At 37.5% G+C, this 20,795-nt stretch overlaps 1 protein-coding gene across 18 annotated transcripts in view; it reads left to right on the forward strand.

Moving 5' to 3' along the window:
* The window catches only part of hspg2 (heparan sulfate proteoglycan 2), a 112,634-nt gene that overhangs the window by 77,523 nt on the left and 14,316 nt on the right, over window positions 1-20,795 (forward strand). For 11 of the 18 annotated variants that reach the window (XM_058762890.1, XM_058762895.1, XM_058762902.1 and 8 more), the window contains 27 exons: window positions 49-135; window positions 231-283; window positions 609-773; window positions 1,278-1,388; window positions 1,847-1,947; window positions 2,104-2,284; window positions 5,223-5,282; window positions 8,287-8,409; window positions 9,910-10,062; window positions 10,160-10,314; window positions 10,451-10,528; window positions 13,399-13,534; window positions 13,609-13,760; window positions 13,880-14,009; window positions 14,677-14,820; window positions 14,911-15,045; window positions 15,194-15,375; window positions 15,465-15,660; window positions 15,768-15,947; window positions 16,533-16,793; window positions 16,912-17,074; window positions 18,127-18,224; window positions 18,308-18,574; window positions 18,693-18,805; window positions 18,953-19,100; window positions 19,452-19,568; window positions 19,973-19,990. In XM_058762890.1, coding sequence (XP_058618873.1) covers window positions 49-135; window positions 231-283; window positions 609-773; window positions 1,278-1,388; window positions 1,847-1,947; window positions 2,104-2,284; window positions 5,223-5,282; window positions 8,287-8,409; window positions 9,910-10,062; window positions 10,160-10,314; window positions 10,451-10,528; window positions 13,399-13,534; window positions 13,609-13,760; window positions 13,880-14,009; window positions 14,677-14,820; window positions 14,911-15,045; window positions 15,194-15,375; window positions 15,465-15,660; window positions 15,768-15,947; window positions 16,533-16,793; window positions 16,912-17,074; window positions 18,127-18,224; window positions 18,308-18,574; window positions 18,693-18,805; window positions 18,953-19,100; window positions 19,452-19,568; window positions 19,973-19,990 — 3,707 coding nt within the window. The remainder of the gene's footprint in view (window positions 1-48; window positions 136-230; window positions 284-608; window positions 774-1,277; window positions 1,389-1,846; window positions 1,948-2,103; window positions 2,285-5,222; window positions 5,283-8,286; window positions 8,410-9,909; window positions 10,063-10,159; window positions 10,315-10,450; window positions 10,529-13,398; window positions 13,535-13,608; window positions 13,761-13,879; window positions 14,010-14,676; window positions 14,821-14,910; window positions 15,046-15,193; window positions 15,376-15,464; window positions 15,661-15,767; window positions 15,948-16,532; window positions 16,794-16,911; window positions 17,075-18,126; window positions 18,225-18,307; window positions 18,575-18,692; window positions 18,806-18,952; window positions 19,101-19,451; window positions 19,569-19,972; window positions 19,991-20,795) is intronic. The other 7 variants (XM_058762906.1, XM_058762891.1, XM_058762899.1 and 4 more) reach the window with 4 other exon arrangements.

Below are 20,795 nucleotides of genomic sequence, written 5' to 3' on the forward strand. Positions count from 1 at the left end.
TATTTGCCTCACTTGCAGCAAGGTTTTTAATAGTCATATTATGTGCAGGTTCTCTCGTACCTGTGAAAGTCTGGGTAACGGAGGCTACCAGTGTACTGCCTGTCAGCCCGGCTACACCGGCCAGTATTGTGACCGGTATGCTCACCCTTCCTGTGCTTTTACAATGGAATTTAATTAGATGCTATTATTATCACTACAATGTTTAATGCGTTGCTCCTCTTTCTCCATAGCTGTGCGCCTGGATATGATGGAAATCCACAAGCGAGAATCCCCTGCCGTAGTGGTATCTGTTCAATTACTACTACTTTTAATGACCCTCATGAAATCAAAATTGGAGGCTTGTGATTTTCAGCCAAAGTCATTTTGCTTGGATGTCTAAGCATCTATTTGCTAGTGAACTCTTTGCATGTTTAATAAATTATGCATATGAACAGACACATACCCACAATACCACTTTGGAAACCGTTAGCAAATAAAAAAAGGGATGCCCCAACTTCCTGTTTCAAATCTTCAGTTGCTTTAATGGGATCTCAAGACAAAAGGTTGAGGCACATTTATGGGCATTTCTATTAGACGAATTCTAATAGAGTGTGTTTGTCTGTCATCAGTTGCTGCATCTCTAGTGGTGAAGGTATATCCAGAAAGGGTTCAGGTGGCGCAGGGACTTTCAGTCACTCTCAGGTGCCAGGTGACTGGATATCCACCACACTATTTCCAGTGGTCCCGTGAGGATGGACGCCCAATCTCCAGCACAGCAGAGAGACGCAGACAAGGTACTGCCCACATTCCTACAAGCAGGTTCAGATGACTAGTACAGGATATCTCAAGACATCACAGATGAATCCCCTGAAGAAATCAAGCACCAAAAACAGAATTAAATACTTCATATTGCATATCTACTTTGTGGAGAAGCAAGTATCATAATACATTGCAACCAAGCCCAAAATACAATAAAAACAGAAATATTTTTACAATTTAAAATAACTTCTTCTATTTGAATCTGTTTTAAAATGTAATTTATTTCTGTGATGGCAATTTTGAATTTTCAGCAGCCATCACTCCAGCCTTCATGATCATTCAGAAATCATTCTAATATGATTGGCTGCTCAAGAAATATATTTATTATCAATGCCGAAAAACTTTTTGATAGCTTTTTGCAGGTATCTTTGATAAATGTTCAAAAGACAAAGTTCAGAACATTTTGTAGCATATATAACAGCACAAGTGATAGTATGTGAGTTCATAAGCATGGGAAACCGTTTCTTACCACATCGCAGGAGAGGAGCTGCATTTTCCCAGTGTGCAGCCCAGTGATGCTGGCGTCTACATCTGCACCTGCCAAGACCAGCGCAGCTCCAATAGAAGCAAAGCAGAAATTGTTGTTACAAGTAAGGTGTTTTTTTTTTTTTATTACCATAAAAAACACAATATGCACATTATTCTAGTCTTTCACTTTACACTGATTACATGTATGACAGCACAACATTTTTTAAATTAGCTTTTAAAGGTTGTTTTTGTTTTACCCTTAAGATGCATTTACAGTAGAACAAAAACCTGGTTGGGATTGCTCATTTAAGAACATATTTGTGAATTTGGATAATGTGAAGTGTTCAAGTATGTATACATTTGATGAACCAAGCATGAATTTGATGATATTGAGTTAATTCAGTGTTCCCAAACTTAATTTTTTTTTTTTTTTAATTATATTTGTAATATTTATATTTTAGTTTAGAATATTATATAATTTAAACTTATTTGTTTATTAATTTTGCTTTTTTTGGGACACACTGGTCAAGGTACAAAATATTTTTCTTTCTTAATTGACATACCACTTTTTCCTCACCAGCCTTACCATCCAAACCTATTGAAGTCTTTATCGAGGAGCCCAAACTACAGAGTGTGGCGGTGGGATCTACAGTGAGCTTCATCTGCACAGCCAAAAGCAAGGTATGAATGTCATCTGCGCACACATCTATCACAGACATAATCTTAGCCTCCCTGATTTCCAAACAGATGGGACAGAGAGAGAGAGCGAGCAGGATTTGGCTGTGAATATGAATGTCTGTAAGTGAATATATTTGAGGACATGTGCTTCTCTCGTAGCTGCCAGCGTACACCCTGGTTTGGACCCGCAAAGGCAACGGCAAGCTGCCTAACCGGGCCATGGATTTCAATGGAATCCTGACCATTCATAACGCGCAGCCTGAGGACGCAGGCATCTATGTTTGCACAGGCTCCAATATGCTTGGCATGGACGAGGGCACAGCCAGACTCTATGTCACAGGTTTGTGATTGGCACCACATCCTCTGAACCTCCCTGCCTTTTAGTTTTCTGTCTTTCTCAAGTTGCATGTCTCTTTCCTTTTCTTCACTGCCTTTTCTGCTTTGTCTTATGGACAACGGCATGGCTAACTCTTCGTTTTGTTTAACTTATCGCATTAATCAAAAAAAAAGTGCTTTTTGATTACTTCCTGAGTTTGTTTTTTTCCCACTTGCACAAACTTAAAAGGCTTCTCGTGTTGCCAGTGTAAAATCTTTACGCCAGACAAATTGATACAGCTTGTGAATGAAAAGCAAAACTTTGTACTCAATAACTAAATCTCAGAAAATGCTTTTTCAATCAAATCTAATCCAGCACCTGAAATATATATCTTTTTTCTTAATACAAATTCATGATTTTTTTTCTCATGCTCACAAAGGGTGTTGCGAGCTACAATCCTAAGCAAAAAGCTGATTTTGGGTCACGAATATTAGAAACTTAAAATTAAGGGCTTCTCATAAATTCCCATGATGCTAATTTTGTTATGTGAATCACACATCAAAGCAGGCGTACAAAACAGACTCCCATGAAGACTGACGGTAATTTAATCACATTAAACATTTGGTATAAATGTTTTCTCAATAGCAGTTGGTTTTTGGTTCAGAATATTATGCAATTGCACAATGAAACATGAGCAAAACAAATTCTGTGCAAATTGTTCATAAGATCCATTTTTATGTAAATTGTATTAAATTCAGTGATACATTTTCGATTTACACAGAAATTGTAATTTGTACACTAACATTGAGCAAAAAATGTGTAAAATATTTTACACAAATGATCACATTAAATTACATAAAATGGATTCATGTGTAATTTGCAGAGACATTTGTTTGGCTTGTGTTTAATGAATAAGGGCTAGTCATTTTACTAACCTTCAGTCTAATATGCATTACATCCATGCATAGTGTTCTTAGTAGCGGTCAGTGAAATCAGCGGCTGTTGTAATTGGGTGTTGTCATGGTGGTGGTTCTGTGTCAGTCTTCTTACTAGTGGGGGATTTGTGTCTTAATTTCTGGGGCATGTTTACTGTCATTTCCCTCCTGAGGTGGTCTTTTGGGGATAGGTGGTTTAAGGTAGGGAGGTGTCATAAATACTGGGACTCGTCAGCCAAAAGGACTGCAGGCACAATCCCGTTCCCGACTCCGAGATGTGATTCCACCTCTGTTTTGTCATGGAAATGTTCTTCAATTTTGTATTTGAAAATGGTGCTATTAATAGTGCAGTAGTTTGAATGTTGACTTTTTCCATGAGTGTCATATTTTCCATTTCAAATTGTTTCTATTTCTTCTCTCTTTTTGGTCATCTAAATGGATTGGAAACTGCCAGTGGTTTAGGCAGTGAGATTTTTTTTATGATATATATTATTTTTCAGCATTTCAAATGCAACCGTTTCTTTACAGGTTTTGTAAACTCAGTTATATTTAGTAGTAATCAGAGACATTTCATAGATAATGCCTTTCAAATGTTGCCGACAGAGATGTGTACTGTAGTTATTGCTTAGAACTTAATTCCATATTTATTTTGACTGGTTTGACAAACTACTGTAAAAAATAGCTTTGGTTTACATTTACAAACACAGTGAGTACTGTAAGAGAAATTATGTTTATGTTGACTTTAAGGTTTCATGTTTATGTTATAACAGCTTTCAAACATTTTTCATGCATTTGTGTTTTTGCATTGTTTTTGTTCTTTTTCATTACGTATGTTTTACACTAGAATGGTGCTTTATAACTTTTTCTTTTTTTATTTTCTTTTTAATCAAGCATGTTAGGTATATTTAGTTATTTTAGTAATTAAAGCAATATTTAATTTTGTACATTTTGAAATGGTGCTGTATCTTGAGAAAAGATGATTTTTTTTTTTTTTACATTATGATTCCATTGTATTTGATTTGTCTAAACTGTGAAATGTATGTACAAATTATTCTTTAAATGGTGAACATATTAAAATAATAACAGGTAAAACACTTTTGCTCTGTGGAATGAAACTGAAATCCTAAGATAGACTTTTCTCAATCACAAGCTGTATTCAAAGAAAATACAATATGAATGTTTATACCGAGGTAAAGCTTTTACATGTGTTGTGTTTTGATACTAACCTGCATGCTTTGATTTCATCTGAGTGCTGTTTCCTCCACCCCTCTTTTAATTACACAGACAGTGTGCTTACCTTACACTCATTTTAAAATGTCTTCTAAATGTGCATTGATTTTTCAGTAGGAAATCTCAATGCCCCCTATTGCTTGCCTTTTTACAGCATCTATTCTTCATGAACTTTTCCACCATTGACTACAATCTAACATGACAAGTGCTGTAAATCAATGATACTGGAGCATAATTGTGTAATTGGGAATAACTTCATTTGCCTTACTAAAAAGCCAATGAGAAGCTTCCTTGTACAAATAAGATTTATGTGCTATATATCTCAGTCAAAAGTCCAGATATAAAAGGTAAAAAGAAATCATATGCATCATATCATATTTGAGACTTTTTTATTTTTTATTTATTTTTTTTAGTTTTGAAACATGATTTAAAATTTGACACTATATCGCATTGATAATATACAATGCGATATAAGATATAAACTCGCATTTTGAGATGTTTGTAAAGCTACCTGTTAAAAAATTATTTACTTTCATGGAAATATAAAATGTAACCTTGCCTAAACTTATCTAGAGATAATTTAGTCCCCACCTATTAAAGTATAATTTTAGAGCAGCATTGCAACAAAGAAATGCAAGTTGTTGCTCACTCGATCTGGAGCTCAAAAGTCATGAAGTCTCTAAGTTGAGTGGCATATGCTTTAAATCACATTGAAATACTTGGAGGCACCAGTGCGCCACTCTCACAGAACCTTCTGGAGACTCTCTTGACAGTATCTGCCTGTCCATCATTCACAGAGGCTTCTCAGTCACAGATGTTTTACACAGCCTATGAGATGTTTGAAGGACATAGAAAGCGTAAGTCCACATGGTTCTCTCCCTCCAGGCCTGGAAGGACCTGTTCCTTTCACGCATGCAACCTTCACACCCTGCATGCTTTTACCATCTCAAGTAGTGCCAAGGTACAACCAAACTACGAGCATGGTGCAAAAATTACAAAAATAGCTTAGCGACCACCAGAGTGTTATACATATTTATTCTTTTAATGTTAATCCTGTTTATGACCACATTTTGCTCACATAGTGTACATACGTTTTTGAGTTGTACGCAGAAGCATTACTTGATATGGCTCAGATTTCAAAACTCATATGGGTCCATTGAAACAGTGAAGCTGCATGCATACACATTTGGGGACTTCTCTCTGTTGCTAAAGTGTCTTGTATGATTCTTATTTTATTAGTAATTTGTCTGTAACAGATTATTTGGTGCTCAACACCAGTTCTGTATGAGATTGGTAAGGTTAATTCTTTTTGCATGTTGTTCTTCAAGGTGCATGCTGTTATATGTGTCCAAACCACCAGCAATCACACTTGCTACCTAACAGAGAGGGGTCCCCCACACATTTCATAAGCCCAGTATCATGCTTTTGATATGCAAGACTATGTTGACGTATATCAGATATCAAATAACATTCATTATTCTTCAAAGATCATACTGCACCTCATTTATAATGGTCATCACATCACATGCATACATGTCCAGCACACTGAATTAAGCTCTCTCCAATTTTATAGACGCTATTTAAAAGATGGTTTCACTTTAGTATGAATTTACTTGATTTATGGTGATCGATGGATGGGTAGATTAATAGATGGTTAGGTAGACAGGATATATGAGCAAGTAGGTAAGTAGACAGATTGGTAGAGAAATGGTAGATAGGTAAGTGGTTAGATGATAGAGTAGGTGAATAGATAAATGCATTTATGGGTATATGCATAGACAGAATTTGGGAGGGTAAATAGATAAGTTGATGAATAGGTGACTAAGGGTGTGGATAGTTTAGGGGGTGCACAGATAGGTGGGTGGATAGATAGTCTTATGAATAAGTAGATTGATAGGGTTGGGTAGATGAATTGAAAAATAGATGAGTGGATAGACGGGTGTATAGATGTGTAGATAGAGAGAAGTGGGTAAATAGATGAGTAGATGGTTGGGTGGGCAGAAAGGTGCGTTGGTAGATGAGATGGATAAGTTGAAAAATAGATGGTTGGGTAGAGTTATATGGTTGGGTCAGTAGATGTGTAGACATGCATACATGGGTAGACAGATGGTTGGGTGGACTGATAGATATGGAGACAGATACAGTAGGTGATTATATAGATGGATGAATGAGGTGAAAGATTGGTGGGTAGATAGATATGGAGATGTATAGATAGAAGGTTGGGTAGATAGACATGGACATGGATAAGATTGGGTAATTAAATAGATGGATAAGGTGGAGTGGATAGATAGATGGTATATACAGAGATGGGTGGGTAGATGATAAATGAGTAGACGGCTAGGATTGGTTAGATGAGTTGAAAAAGGGGTGAGTAGACAGTTATGTGGTTGGGCTGATGTGTAGACAGCTAGATGAATGGATGGCTATGTAGACGATAGATGGGTGGTTATATACAATACAGTAGATGATATAGACAAAGATGGGTGGGTAGATGGATGAGTTGAAAATAGGTGGGTGGGTAGATGTTGAGATGTATAGACAAAAATGTGGTTAAATGGAGAAGATTGGGTAAACAGATGGTTGGGTGGATGGAAAAGTTGAAAATAGATGGGTGGGTAGACAAATGAATGGTTGAGCAGGTAGATGGTATAGGCAGTGATGGGTGGGTAGATAGATGGATAAATGAGTAGACAGGTAGGATTGGGTAGACAGTTATAGTTTGGATCGATAGATGTGTAGACAGCTGGATGGTTGGGTGAATGAATAGATGCATAGATAGATAGATTTGATGGTTATATAGTTAGAGGTATCTGGGTAGACAGATGAGTTAGGAAAAAAAGATTGGTGGGTAGACAGCTAGATGGTTGGGTGAAAATACAAAAGGTTAGGTAGATAGACATGAGTGGATGGAGAAGATTGGGTAAACAGATAGTTGGGTAGATAGATGGGTGGGTAGACAAATGAATAGTTGAGCAGGTAGATGGTGTAGATAGGTGGGTAGATAGATGAGTGGACGAATAAAGGGGTGAGTAAACCGCTATATGTTTGGGTGTATAGACAGAGAGATAGAGGTGTAGACAGCTAGATGGTTGGGTGGATGGATAGATATGTAGACAGTTATATGGGTGGATAGATAGATCTCAAAATGCATGCACAAAAAAGTACTTTTGTGAGTTATGGACCAAAATAAGAACTCTGTCCATGAGCCCATCATGGAAAAAGTAACGCTTAAATGCCAAGGCAGCTAAATGAGCACTGTTCAGTCACTGAGAAGCAGACCGGAGCTTAACACAGAGCTTACACAGACCAGTAGTCCACCCCAGTTGGTGAAAGAAAGCTTTCTTTTGCTCTGCTGCCCTGGAATCCCTATAGATCGAGGGCTCGGCGTCCAGCCGAGTTGGCACAGACAGCAGTGAGGGCCTCGCCCTGCCAAGCCCCATCTGCCACTTCTCATCTCCTCAAGCTGGCTGCCAAGAGACATGATTTGACCATCATTTCTGGCAGCCAGACACACACTGCATATGCTGTCACACCACTATCACTTCATAAACACTCTCACAAACAGACCTTTCCCAAATGTAGAGCTGTTTTCAGAGTTTTCCGTCCATTTGCCTTTTTGTATTTGTAGTGCTTATGATAGAGACCACACAGCAAGATAAATGTGAAAAAACATGATCAATTAATTAGCATGACATTTAGACCATGAATGAGAAATTAATTTCACTGAAAATGTTCTTGACCCCTTCCGTCATTGAGAGAGGGTAAGGTCTGTTCTGAATAGGCATTATCTGTAATGACTGGTACTTCAGTTTGAAGTGCTCTACTCCTGTCTGTGATTAACTGGTTTCTACCTCACTGTAGCAACTGAAGGGGCCCAGCCAGTGGCCACAGTAAATCCACCTGTGCTGACAGTCCAACAGGGCCAGCGGGCAGAGTTCCGCTGCACAGTGACCGGCAACCCCACCCCTGCTGTGGAATGGATAGGTGAGCCAATCTACGTTTGAGAATATAAATTCATATATTTATTTGTGGTTACTATGATTATGCCAAGTAGGACTTCTATGACGTGTGATCTTATGTTGGCCCTAGAGCAACCCTTGTGAAAAAGAAATACACTTCCCTAGTGGAAAATAAATATAGTAAAATGTATTTGAAATACATTTATTTCATGCTAAGTATATACAAATACATTTACATATTAATGTACTTAATAAAAATACCCTGCAATTGTACTTTTGGTATACTAAACTGGTATACTTAAATTGGAACAACTAATTTTGTACTTAATGCACTTTAATTTTACAGAAGTAGTGCTGAAGTCCAACTAAAGATATACTGAAGTTTGCTAAAGCAGAAATATTGCAAGTATACTTTATGTACACTTTAAATATCTTGTATTTAAAGAGCGATATTATTCAAACATCATACAATCCTCATCAATAGTGACATTAAAACACATTTTAGGCTTAATATTAAGAAATGTGCATTGTGTGCAAATAGTACTCCAAATAAAGTTTAATTATAATTTTTATATCAGTAAGTCTTGAGTGATATATCAGTAAACATTAATAGATTTGAATTATACTTAGTATGAAATAAATGTATTTTAAATATTACTGTTTTACTAGGAATCAGCATACTTATGAAAATAATATAATTTAAAAGAATATACTGAGTATACAGAGTATACATTATATAAGAGTATACAGTGTTTTCAGACACTTAGTTGCAGTTAAATGAAAATGTTTATAGTGTAATATTTATATTAAATGCAAATTGATTAACTTTTTTGACCCACTTACTGTAAGTAGGACTTAAACATATCTTTGTGTAATTTCATAATTACATTGAAGTATGGTTAAAGTGCGTTAAGTTGCTGTGAAAGTGCAATTTGTTATTACTTTTTATTTAATATTGTAACACTTGACAGTTAAAATGATAAATTAAATACTGTACATATGCTTTATTTTGTTAGTCAACACAACGGAATAAGTGTACTTCTTTAAACCACAACAAAAGATTCTTAAAATGTAATGATTTAAGATGTACTTAAGACGTATTTAAGTGTGTTAAGAAACATGAAAGTGTACTTTAAATGCACTTAAGTGACCTTTTATTTGATATACCTGCAAGTTCAGTTTTTTTAAAGTATACTTTTAAGATTTGAAGTACACTACAAGAGCTCACTGAATACAATCAAGAACACTTCTTTTTCACAAGGAGGCCAGAAAAACTGAGATGAAGCCTAACCCTTTTTCGTTTCCTTTGCCCAATCCTCAAAATCTGATTGGTAGATAAGAATGTTGTTGCTGGACCAACAAGGGTGTGGATTGAAGAATATGTCCTACCTTGAAATCATGGAAAGCATTGTTTGTTGATGAAGATATTGAGTTTTCAATATGGTCATGCAGTTAGGTATTCCCACATAATACCAACTATTCCTTCCTAACTCCTGGAATTCTCTTATGATACGGTGTTTGTCAGGAGGTCCTGGGAAACGAATCAGTTCAAAAGCTGTCATTCGTAACGGGATGCTGACCATCCAATCTGTGGATCGCTCGGATGAGGGCGAGTACATCTGCAAGGCTCTGAACACACATGGCGAGCACACAGCCCGAGGAGTTCTTCACGTTCAAAGTACATGTCCGACACCAGAATGCTTCAAGATTTACAGTAGAACAAGCTCATGAAGCTGACAAGTGAGTTCTCCTTTACTTTATAACTGATGTTTCAGGTACAAGTCAACCTCACGGTCTACCCAACGTACAAGTGAGCCCTCCGCGGGTGGAAATTCACGAGGGTGAGACTTTACGGTTGTACTGCAGGGCCGTTGGCAGTCCCACTCCTGCCCTCACATGGAAGAAGAGAGGTGGTTCACTGCCGCCACAGGTGAGAAGCCAGTTTCTCCTTTTGTCATTCATCCTGTTACTCAATCAGGGTTGTGCCATTGGTCATATTTTGCCTTGTTTTTGCCTCCTTTTGAGTTTTTCTTTCTGTTTCATCCCGTGTCTTCGTGTTTGTTCAGGCAATTCCTTCTCACGGTTTCCATCAGTTTAAAAGCAACAGTCTCGATGTGTTACAGAGACGTATTGAGGAGCTACAGGTCTGTCCATCTGTCTGATGTCTGTCTCACGCGTCCCATCCCACCTGTCTCGCTTCTCTCACCCTCACCAAAATCTATGTGAACTAAATGCATGATTCATTTAATCATTCACGTGACATCCATTAGATTTTTAGCCAAATAAAGCATTGTAGATTATTTATGCGAGTACAAACAGTATTTAGTTTGCTTGGTTCAAGTCTGCACTGGTAAACAGGTGTGATGGTTTTAGTTATCAAAGAGTATGTACAGTGTGGTGCAAAATTCTAGATTGTTCACCCAAAAAATTTAAATTTGCTGAGAATTTACTCACCCTCAGATGTAGATGAGTTTGTTTCTTTATCGGAACAGATTTGGAGAAATATAGCATTACATTACCTGTTCACCAATGGATCCTCTGCAGTGAATGGGTGCCGTCACAGTGAGATTCCAAACAGTTGATAAAAACTTCACAATAATCCACAAGTAATATAAGTAATCCACAAGTTGCATGACTGTAATAAATCCATCAAGACATTTTTGACTTGAAACCATTGCTCCCGCCTGAAATATGAAACCTCTATCCCCATAATGTTGCTTTCTCCAGTGAGAAGTTGTCTTGTCTGAATCAGGAGTGAAATATGCACAGATCAAGCACCGATTACAAGCGAAAACAGTTCTAATATTTTGACAAACATGTCAGTGGATTTTGATGTGAGAGGGACAGGAGGGGAAGGACTTTTTAACTAAAGGAAGCATTATTATGGGTTATAGACACATATTTTGGCTAGAACCAACGATTTAATGTCGACACCCATTCACTGCAGAGAATCCATTAGTGAGCAAGTCATCCATGTATTGAATGGCCTACAGGTGAGTAAATTTTCAGCAAATGTTCGTTTTTGGGTAAACTATTTCTTTAAAGCAAAGGCTGTACAAACCAAATACTGAAATTCATTTGCATTTTACAATTGAACTTCGGACTCAAATTGTTATGCTGATATAAATGTATTTAAATTAGAAAAATGGCAAAATAGAAAGCCAAACAGAAGCAGTGGACCCATTTCTTTTGAACTCCACTGTACATGTTTTTGCACTGTTAGATTTGGGTTATTCGAGATATGAGACATGGACGACCCGTCCCATGCCGCTGGAGGGCTTTGGTGTCTTGCGTACCTTGTGTTTTTGTGGACTGGTTTGTTCTGCCTGAGAGCATCGCTGCATTGTGTCAGCTTTTCCCAGGGTGAGCTCTGGTCTGCCGTGCGGCCATGCAGAAATTCTGTGTGCTCTAGCAAACGGGCCGCTTTGAAAATTTGTGAATGGTTTCAGACACTCATTCAACCAAGCCTGCCCCATCCCGGCTCTACTGCCGCCACGCTTCACTAGATCATAGTTAAGCAGCTTTACTCCTGGATAAAAAATATCACCCCTCCCTTCGGAATACAGTCGTGTTTTCTTTTGCAGCGAGTACACTACAGATGTAACTTACAGTTTTAGAGCGTCTTTGCATATGTGTTGAAAAATTGACAACATAATTGTGCTAATCACATTCATGAATCTGCATCATCTTATAAAACTAAGAAATTATAAATATGTTTACATTTGAAGGTTGATTTACAGACCTGGATGTCTCTAGATGTAGGATTTAGATGTTTTGTTGTATAGCCACTAGCTGCTTTAACTGTCCACTGTCACTATATGTCTCGTCATGTGAAATAATCACTGTCACCAATGCCATTAATCAATTACAGGTAATTGCAGGTTAATCATCTGCTAATATAGACCTGTAGCACCATAAATGTAACACCAATGATTAATAACAATCTGTTATGAGGCATAAAATGTGTCTAAACCAGATACAACACAAAAAGTCTTAAGTCTAAAAGTGTAGCTGGGTGCAATAAGCCACCGCAAACATTGCCTTTACATTTTGTGAGGCATTTGGATTGTGTCTGCCATCTCAAGCTTCTAATTTTTGGATACAAGTAGCACTCCTCATGTATATTAATCATCAAACAAGGAGGAGGATATTCCAAATGGGATAAATCTGCCCCAGAGGGCACTTTGGAGTGAAAACCATATTGAAGGGTTTTCAAATGTTATTGTTCAAAACTGGCCACTTCAAAGGGCCCTTCAGAATGAAGAGTTTCAAAGGGTACAACTAATGGAGGCTTCACTCCCATTATGCTTTGTCTAGGCTGAATTTGTTAAACCTAATTGGTTAGGCAAGATGACACAAAAGTATTTTCTGTGAATTTGTTCGACTTCTGATTTATTATCCACTATAGGTAAATGACTAGGACAATAATAAAGTCAAGTATATAATAGATATAACAACTTCCGTGAAAAAAACAAATATGTTAAATTATTGCTGAAGTCATGAAAATATGAGGTATGTGTTTTGCAGTCTTCAGCTACAGTGCATTGCAGGTGCGAGAAAGTGAAAGAATTGTTCTGATTGGCTGTGTTTATGAACAATTTAATTGCGTCACATCATACTAGTCTTGGTTAGGACACAGTGATAGCCTCATAACAAAAATCACTTCATAAATGACTAAAATGCTAAACAGTTTTTACTTAATTTATTTGCAGGTATTACTGTATATTAATGTATTTTTTTAAACTGTTTTGTTTAATGTAAGTTTTGTCAAGGTAAGTATTGGGTGTTAAATTGTCTTCTATTATTAATGCTGTTATGTTTATTGCTGTTCCTATTGACCAAACTCACTTAATGTTCACAAAAAATCATGCCAATTTATTTATTTAGCACTTTTTACCATTTACATTATTTCAATGCAGATTTACAGAAAATTATCGCAGCAATAATGTCTTAAATTCCATATAAAATAACTAAAAATGTACCTCAAATATCCATACATCCATATCTTCCTCAGGCCCGCATGGAGCGCACTGACATTGGCACTCTCCTCGTACCCAATAGCAGGTCGTCTGATTCAGGCACATATCTCTGTGTTGGAACCAACACTGTTGGTTCCTCAGAAGCTCAAATTGAGGTCTTTGTCAGAAGAGGTGAGGCAAGTCCATTCATTTTAGACTAGTATTTTTAGGATATAATAGTAATATTGTTCTGTCACTGTGATCAGGAGAAATCATCCCCTCTGGAGTCACCATCCAGCCCTCTATTGCTTCTGTAATGGAGGGAGAGACTCTAGATCTCAATTGCATCGTCCCAGGAACCTCTCCAGCATCTGTCAAATGGAGCAGGGAAGGCGGCCTGCTGTCATCCAATCATCAGGTTTTATCTCAGTCCACTATGAAGCGTATTTGATTTACGTGAAGTATGTATGATAGATCTTTGAGCTGAGTGTTAAATATATGAACCATATGTGTGCTTGCATGTGCATTTGACTCAAGGTTTTGGGAACTCAGCTGCGGATCCTGCAGGCCTCGGTAGATGACAATGGAGAATATATCTGTCAGGTGGAGGACGGCCCATTGCCCCGTCGGGCTTCTGTGTCTGTGTCTGTGATATCCAGCTCCTCCCGTAAGTCCCCTAGATTGATGAGAAACATGCTATTATGTAGGCAGAGGCTGTTTCATAATGTTGTCAAATGTCATCTATCTTCATATTTTGGTTTTTCATGACTTATTTTCCAAGCCCTTCATCTCTTGCTGTGTCCCAAGAATTAATTTGATGATATTTCATATTTGATGATATTTTTGTTCTCCATAATGGTGTCCATTTTATATCAGATACTTAACTGAATCACTGAAATGTTAAATCATACAGCTCTCTTCTGTTGTTTTTGGGAGTGTTTTCTTCACATTCTATGTTTTTAGGACAGTTTTTCTTTCATCTTAAACCCTATTGGGACAGTTATTGTTTCTCATGGGGGATGTCATACATTAGCAAAACAAAAGATGGTATAAGGGGAAAAATGAATGAACAGGGCTAAAAAAGACTAAAAATGACTGAGATAGCAAATACAGAATTAAAATGACAAGAAGAATTCACTACTTTATCTAAAGAAGCACTAAACCCATAACTAGATCAAAAATTTGAATACTGCACTACATAGGCAGATTTGTCCTCCACATTTTAAATGTGTGAAATATTTTTGCCACTTTCAATGGCACTTTTAGCCTAAGTCTTGTTTAATGTGTTTGCTCAACATTTGCCCACTGTATTTGGTGGACTGATTGTGGAGTAGGTCTCCAGAGCCCCATTATCTCCATTGAGCCACACAGCGCAGCAGTGAAGCAGGGTGAGTCAGCAAGCTTCAGGTGCAGGGTCCACGGCGGAGCCGATCCGGTGCGCTTAGAGTGGAAACCCACCAACAACCTACCTCTGCCAGGTACACTGCTGCAATTCACTTTCATGTCAGTCATCAATTAATATGATGCCTGAATAGAAATAATTTTGCTTCTTTTAATTTGTTCTGTAGATAATGTAAAGATTGGTGCTGACAATTCACTCATGACTATTACCAATGCCCAAGCCAAAAACCAGGGCACCTATCGCTGTGTGGCCAGCAACCTGTTCGGAATGACCCACAGCATAGCTTCACTCATTGTGAGAGGTAAACCAGTTCAGAAACAATCATTAATAATATTCCACTTGGTGCACACCATTTTTGGTTTCAGTTTTTCTGAACATTTATGTTCAGATACTTTTGTTGCTCCATCTTAGAAGCCTATTCTTATAGTTTTGTCTGATTTCATTCTTAGAATCTCCTAAGGCTGTAGTGACCCCTGCAGGACCGATGCGAATCAGGGTCGGTGATCCCATCAATCTCGAATGCCAGGCCGCTGGAGAGCCAAGACCCTCTGTCAGATGGCACAGACTAGACAACAACCGCAAGACGATGCTGAGCAGCCCCGTGCCTGCCGATTCCAGTGCTATCATGCAGGTTATGGGCCGTTTGAAGTCGAGCCGTTGTTGATTTCACAGTCGTTTGCCTCTATATGTTAATCAAAGTGTGTTTCATTCTATTTTCAGATCTTAGTTGCACGGCCGGAAGACAGTGGAACATATGTGTGCACTGCACAGAACAACCAGGGCACAACTGAAACTCGAATAGAGGTGTTTGTTGAAGGAGGGCCTCAGGTGCCCACTGTTCCCCGTGCCAGCGTACGTGAGCCTATGATAGTCGTGGTAGAGAGTTCAACTGCAACACTTCATTGCGATGCCCATGGTAGGTGCAACAGTAAGCAGCGGTTGACAGTTATGACTGTTAAAACACAATAGGTGAAAATGCTAGCAGAAAATATGTGCCTTAAAGCTTTTGTATCTTACCTAAAGGATTCCCAAAGCCCACCATCACGTGGTCTAAAGAACGGTCTTCTCTCCCTTGGAGACACAAGATTGTTGACAACAGCTTGGTCTTACCTAATGTGGGCCGTCAGGACTCTGGTCAATATGTCTGCAACGCCACCAACCACATGGGCACCAGTGAAGTCACCATCATGCTGGAAGTAGACAGTGAGTTTAAGCTGATTATTTTTCATCCTTGTCTATCTGATGCATGTTCATTTTACACTTCAAAAATAGTTTTATTAATTATATTTTACTTTGTTTTCCAGAAGAAAATGTCCCCCAAATCAAATAAATGTACTTGAAGCAAAATTGTTTATAACATTATGACTTTAGAAAATATATTTTGAAATACATTTATCATACATCCTTTTTGAACAATCATGTCTGACATCTAGATATTTATTACAAAATTATTATACACGCATACATTGCAAAAAAAAAAAAAGTTTTTTATAATCAGTATTTTTAGTATATTTATTTTCATTTAATTTTTTATTCAGTATTTTTGTTTGCCAGAAAACAAATCTAAATATCCGAATGTCATAAATTCATAAGTTTTCATAAGATATTAATACATTTTAGATCAAAAATTTTTTTTTTAAATATATTTTTACATTTGAACATTGTAGCTTTTGTCTTAATTCCTCCAAGAAGTGTGAAGCATATTTTCCTGTTGTTGAAGAGCTCTCTAACATGAGCCAGTGGTAATTATCCAACATCCTCTAACTGACATTTCTTTGGTTGGAGCAGCCCCACCCTATGCCACTTCCTTGCCCGATGACGTGTCCGTGCGAGTGGGTGAAGTAATCCGACTGCAGTGCCTGGCCCATGGCACTCCGCCCCTGCGTTTTGAGTGGACTAAGGTCAATGGCAGCTTGCCTCCTACTGCTCAGCAGCAAGGAGGAGACCTCCAGATCAACCTGGCCAAGGAGAGCGATGCTGGGACGTACAAGTGTGTTTCCAGCAACAAGGTTGGAAAGAGTGAAGTGCTGGCCAGAGTCTCTGTCCGATGTGAGTACTGACAGTTCAGTTTCATGCATGCATCATGCATTCCTTCAAACTCACAAAGTGATCATCAGATTAATTCTAACTAGCATTCAGCTTGACCTCTGACCTCTGTGTCCTGCAGCACCCCTGTCAGTGAAAGTGTCCCCACAGGTGGAAGTGAAGGCTCTGGGCAGCGCTGTGGAGTTTACCTGTGCTGCTAAAGGAGGGTCTCACGTTGAGATTGAATGGCTGAAGGAGGGGGGAGTTCTTCCACCAAATCATCACATTAAAGACGGAGTGCTCAGGTGAGTCTCATCGAATATCAACACTGACAATCAATCAATCAATCAAACATTTATAAAGCGCCTTAAAAACCATGAAGGTATAAATAAATAATAAATATCAGAATTAAGCAAAATTGATCAGATTTAAAAACACCAGAGTGGGTAACAAGGTTCCAGATCTATACGATTCAGAAGGGGTTGACTAATCTGCCACCAAATGTTGGTTTGTGCTGCACTATTGTTCAAAATGTTTTTGAAAGAAGTCTCTTATGCTCACCCAGGCTGTATTTATTTAATCAAAAATAGAGTAAAAGACTAATATTGTGAAATAAAATTACAATTTAAAATAACATGTCTATTTCACATATTTCAAAATGCAATTTATTCCTGTGATGGCAAAACACCAATTATTCCAGTCTTCAGCATCACATGATTCTTCTGAAATCATAATACTCTGATTTTATTCTCAATAAACATTTCTTATTGAAAACAGTTGTGATGTTTGCGGAAAGTGTGATACATTTCAAAGTTCATAAGAACAGCATTTAGTTCTAAATAGGATTTTGTTTGTAGCAATTAAAAATTCTTTACCGTTACCTTTCAATCAATTAATATGTCCTTGCTAAATTAAAAGTATTAATTTTTATTAAAAAACTCTAGTGTATTTTCCCCGTAACTTGAATACAAATATTTTTCTTCCACAAACTTACAGTAATGGAATTTATTTGAATGGTCAAGATTGCTGATAACACTACAAATTGTGTAAAAAGTGAGAAAATAATGCAAATTTTAAGGAATATTAATTTTTTTATATTTATTATTTTTGCAATGTCAGTTTTTTTAACAGGGTAGTGCACAACATCAAAAATATTTTACTACAGTAAATTGTTTATAAATGATCAGTTCAGCTGATTATAACAAAATTGTATGCAGTTTTTGATGTATTTATTTGTTTCCCTTAATTTGTTCATTTTGTTAAATAATATTTTCTTTGAGATATCTAGTATTTTTTGCAATAAAATACCCTAATGTTTTGAATTATGTTGTGTCCTTTATTTATAATATTTGTGCAGAATTGAGAACCTTGAGCAAAGCAATGAGGGAATCTATACCTGCAGAGCTACAAGTCTGTTTGGACAGGCTCAGGACAGTGGCAAACTCACCATTCAAGGTCCGTTATGATATCCAATATGTTTCCAAATCTTGGGTTACTAAACTTTAAAACCAATGTCTTTGTGCTCTTTGTCTTCACAGCTCTACCCAAAGTGATGATCAACGTGCGCACATCAGTACAGACGGTGATGGTGGGCAACTCAGTGGAGTTTGAGTGCCACGCGATCGGTGACCCTGAGCCCGTGGTGCGCTGGAGTAAAGTGGGAGGCTCTCTTCCCAGTCATGTGAAAATAAGCGGGAACCTCCTGAGGATTGATCACGTGGTCGAATCTGATTCAGGACAGTACCGCTGCACAGCCACTAATAATGTTGGCTCGGAGTATAACCAGGTGGTCCTTAATATCCAGTGTGAGTACATGATTATATCCAGGATGTTTATGATGCTTCTTTTGCCATTGGTTTTTATTTGTATTATGTGATACCATAAAAATGGCAAGCTGAATCCTGAATCCAAAGCACTTTGTAGCCTTGCCTCAGATTTCTGCACAGCCTGAGTCAAAAGAAGTAACTGTTGGCTCTGATGCGGTCTTGCCATGCATTGCATCTGGATACCCAGTCCCAACCATCACATGGTCAAAGGTAACCTTTATATTTCCTGGGTAAATTTGACCTAATTCAAAACACCAAAATCCTATTATACCATATATTTTTGGTGTGTAGAGTACTAAATATGGTTCTGTTCACTTCAAAAAGAGATTGTTAAGCCCATGTGTGCACTTCTTTCAGGAGGAGAATGATTTGCCCCCTAAGTGCAGACAGGATGGCCATGTCCTGACAGTCCCTGGTGTCACACACACAGATGCAGGAACGTATGTGTGTACGGCTGCTAACAAGCAAGGAAAAGTTGAGGCCTTCACCAGACTCGTTGTTCATGGTCTGTATGCAAGTCCGTTCTGTCTGTACTTACGTATTTTTTCCAGAGTAAGTCTTTAGTCACAATGCTGCTTGTCTGTAATTGTGGCTTTGTGATGAGAGCACTGATTTCATCTGGATGGTCTACACAGGATCTGGTTAAATGTCATTAAGCAGATATTTTTATCCAAAGTGGCTTATGAAATGCTGATTTTTGGATGTCTTACAGTGTGGAGATTGGGAAACATCCTTAACTATTATGCTACCACCACCACCAAGACATGTTTTTCATGAGCTATTTGTTATTCTGAAGAGTTTCTGAGACGTTCTACTTGTCTCTCTAACATTCATTCATGTTCATATGGTCTTCCAGAGAGAGTGATGCCCTATTTTACCCAGGAGCCACTCTCATACCTCACACTCCACACTATCAAAAACGCCTACCATGCATTCAGCATCAAAATTACCTTCAGGCCGGACAATGTTGATGGTAAGGACCCTCAAATCTTCCTAGATACTTCACTGCACCTATGCAGTTCTGACTCGGTTTAAAAGTTTGTCATTACTGGAAAAAAAGAATGTTTATCATTTTGAGAAAGAGACTTTTCACAGGTATTCTAGTGACTGTTGCTCATTAAATCACCTGGAAATCACCTGTGTGAAGATTCTTCAAAATGTCTAATTGTTTGTTCCATACAGGTGAATTAATGATGACAGAAGCTTTTATTTTTAGCTACAAAAAATTATTTGCAGTATTGCATGTACTAAGTAAAGAGCACACTGTTTCTAAAATGTTCAGTCCTTGTACAGTTTCTTTTATATGTTTATTTCCTGTATGTAAACTCAATTATTCTTTTTGTTCTTTGCCCTCTTTCACATCTCTTTGGTATGAAGGGCTCATTTTGTATGCCGGTGAGTCTGCTTGCTTGCCTGAGAGTGCCAGAGAGCACATGCTGCAAGATGTTTTAATGCCATGCAGCAGCACAGCTCAGCATCTCTCACTGGCCCCTTTAGGGTCCTTATGAACATATGCAGGCATGACTATAGATTATAGTGTTCATCAAAGCATTTCTGCTTCATATTGAGTTGGTTGCAGCATGATACAGGAATGTTATCATGAACCGACTGAAGCTTTTAAACCTGGTACTGACAGTTATACAGTATATGTGTGCACATTGGTTTGTTTTTTTTCTAAAAAAAAAAAATTCAAAATATTTAAAAACCCCTTAAAATTAAAATCAGTCATTTTAAAGAGAAGCTTTAAGAGTTCCCTGTGTTTTTAATGTTACAGCCATAAATATTATATCAGTACTGCAATTTTACAGTTTAATGTAAAGTATAATTTAGGGCTGTCAATTGATTAAAATATTTAATCACGATTAATTGCTTGATTGTCATGAGTTAACTCATGATTAATCACAACTTAATCACACATTTTTATTTGTTCTAAATGTACCTTAAATTAATACTTTTCAAGTTTTTAATACTCTAACATGGGCATGGACAAATATGGATGCTTTATGCAATATATGTTTATTATTAGTGAAGCCACAGTCGACATAGAGCATGAAGACTAGACGTGTTTCAAAGGTCATAGATGTTTTTCAAATAACTTGTTCATGTCTATTAGACACATGAAAAAAGAAATTCCAGGTTCCCATTACTTCTCTTTCTATGCACTGAGCAATTTACTTACACAAACCTGTTTACATTTTTG

Source organism: Onychostoma macrolepis, chromosome 23, assembly GCF_012432095.1.
Source record: "Onychostoma macrolepis isolate SWU-2019 chromosome 23, ASM1243209v1, whole genome shotgun sequence".
In the NCBI taxonomy this organism is placed as follows: Eukaryota; Metazoa; Chordata; class Actinopteri; order Cypriniformes; family Cyprinidae; genus Onychostoma; species Onychostoma macrolepis.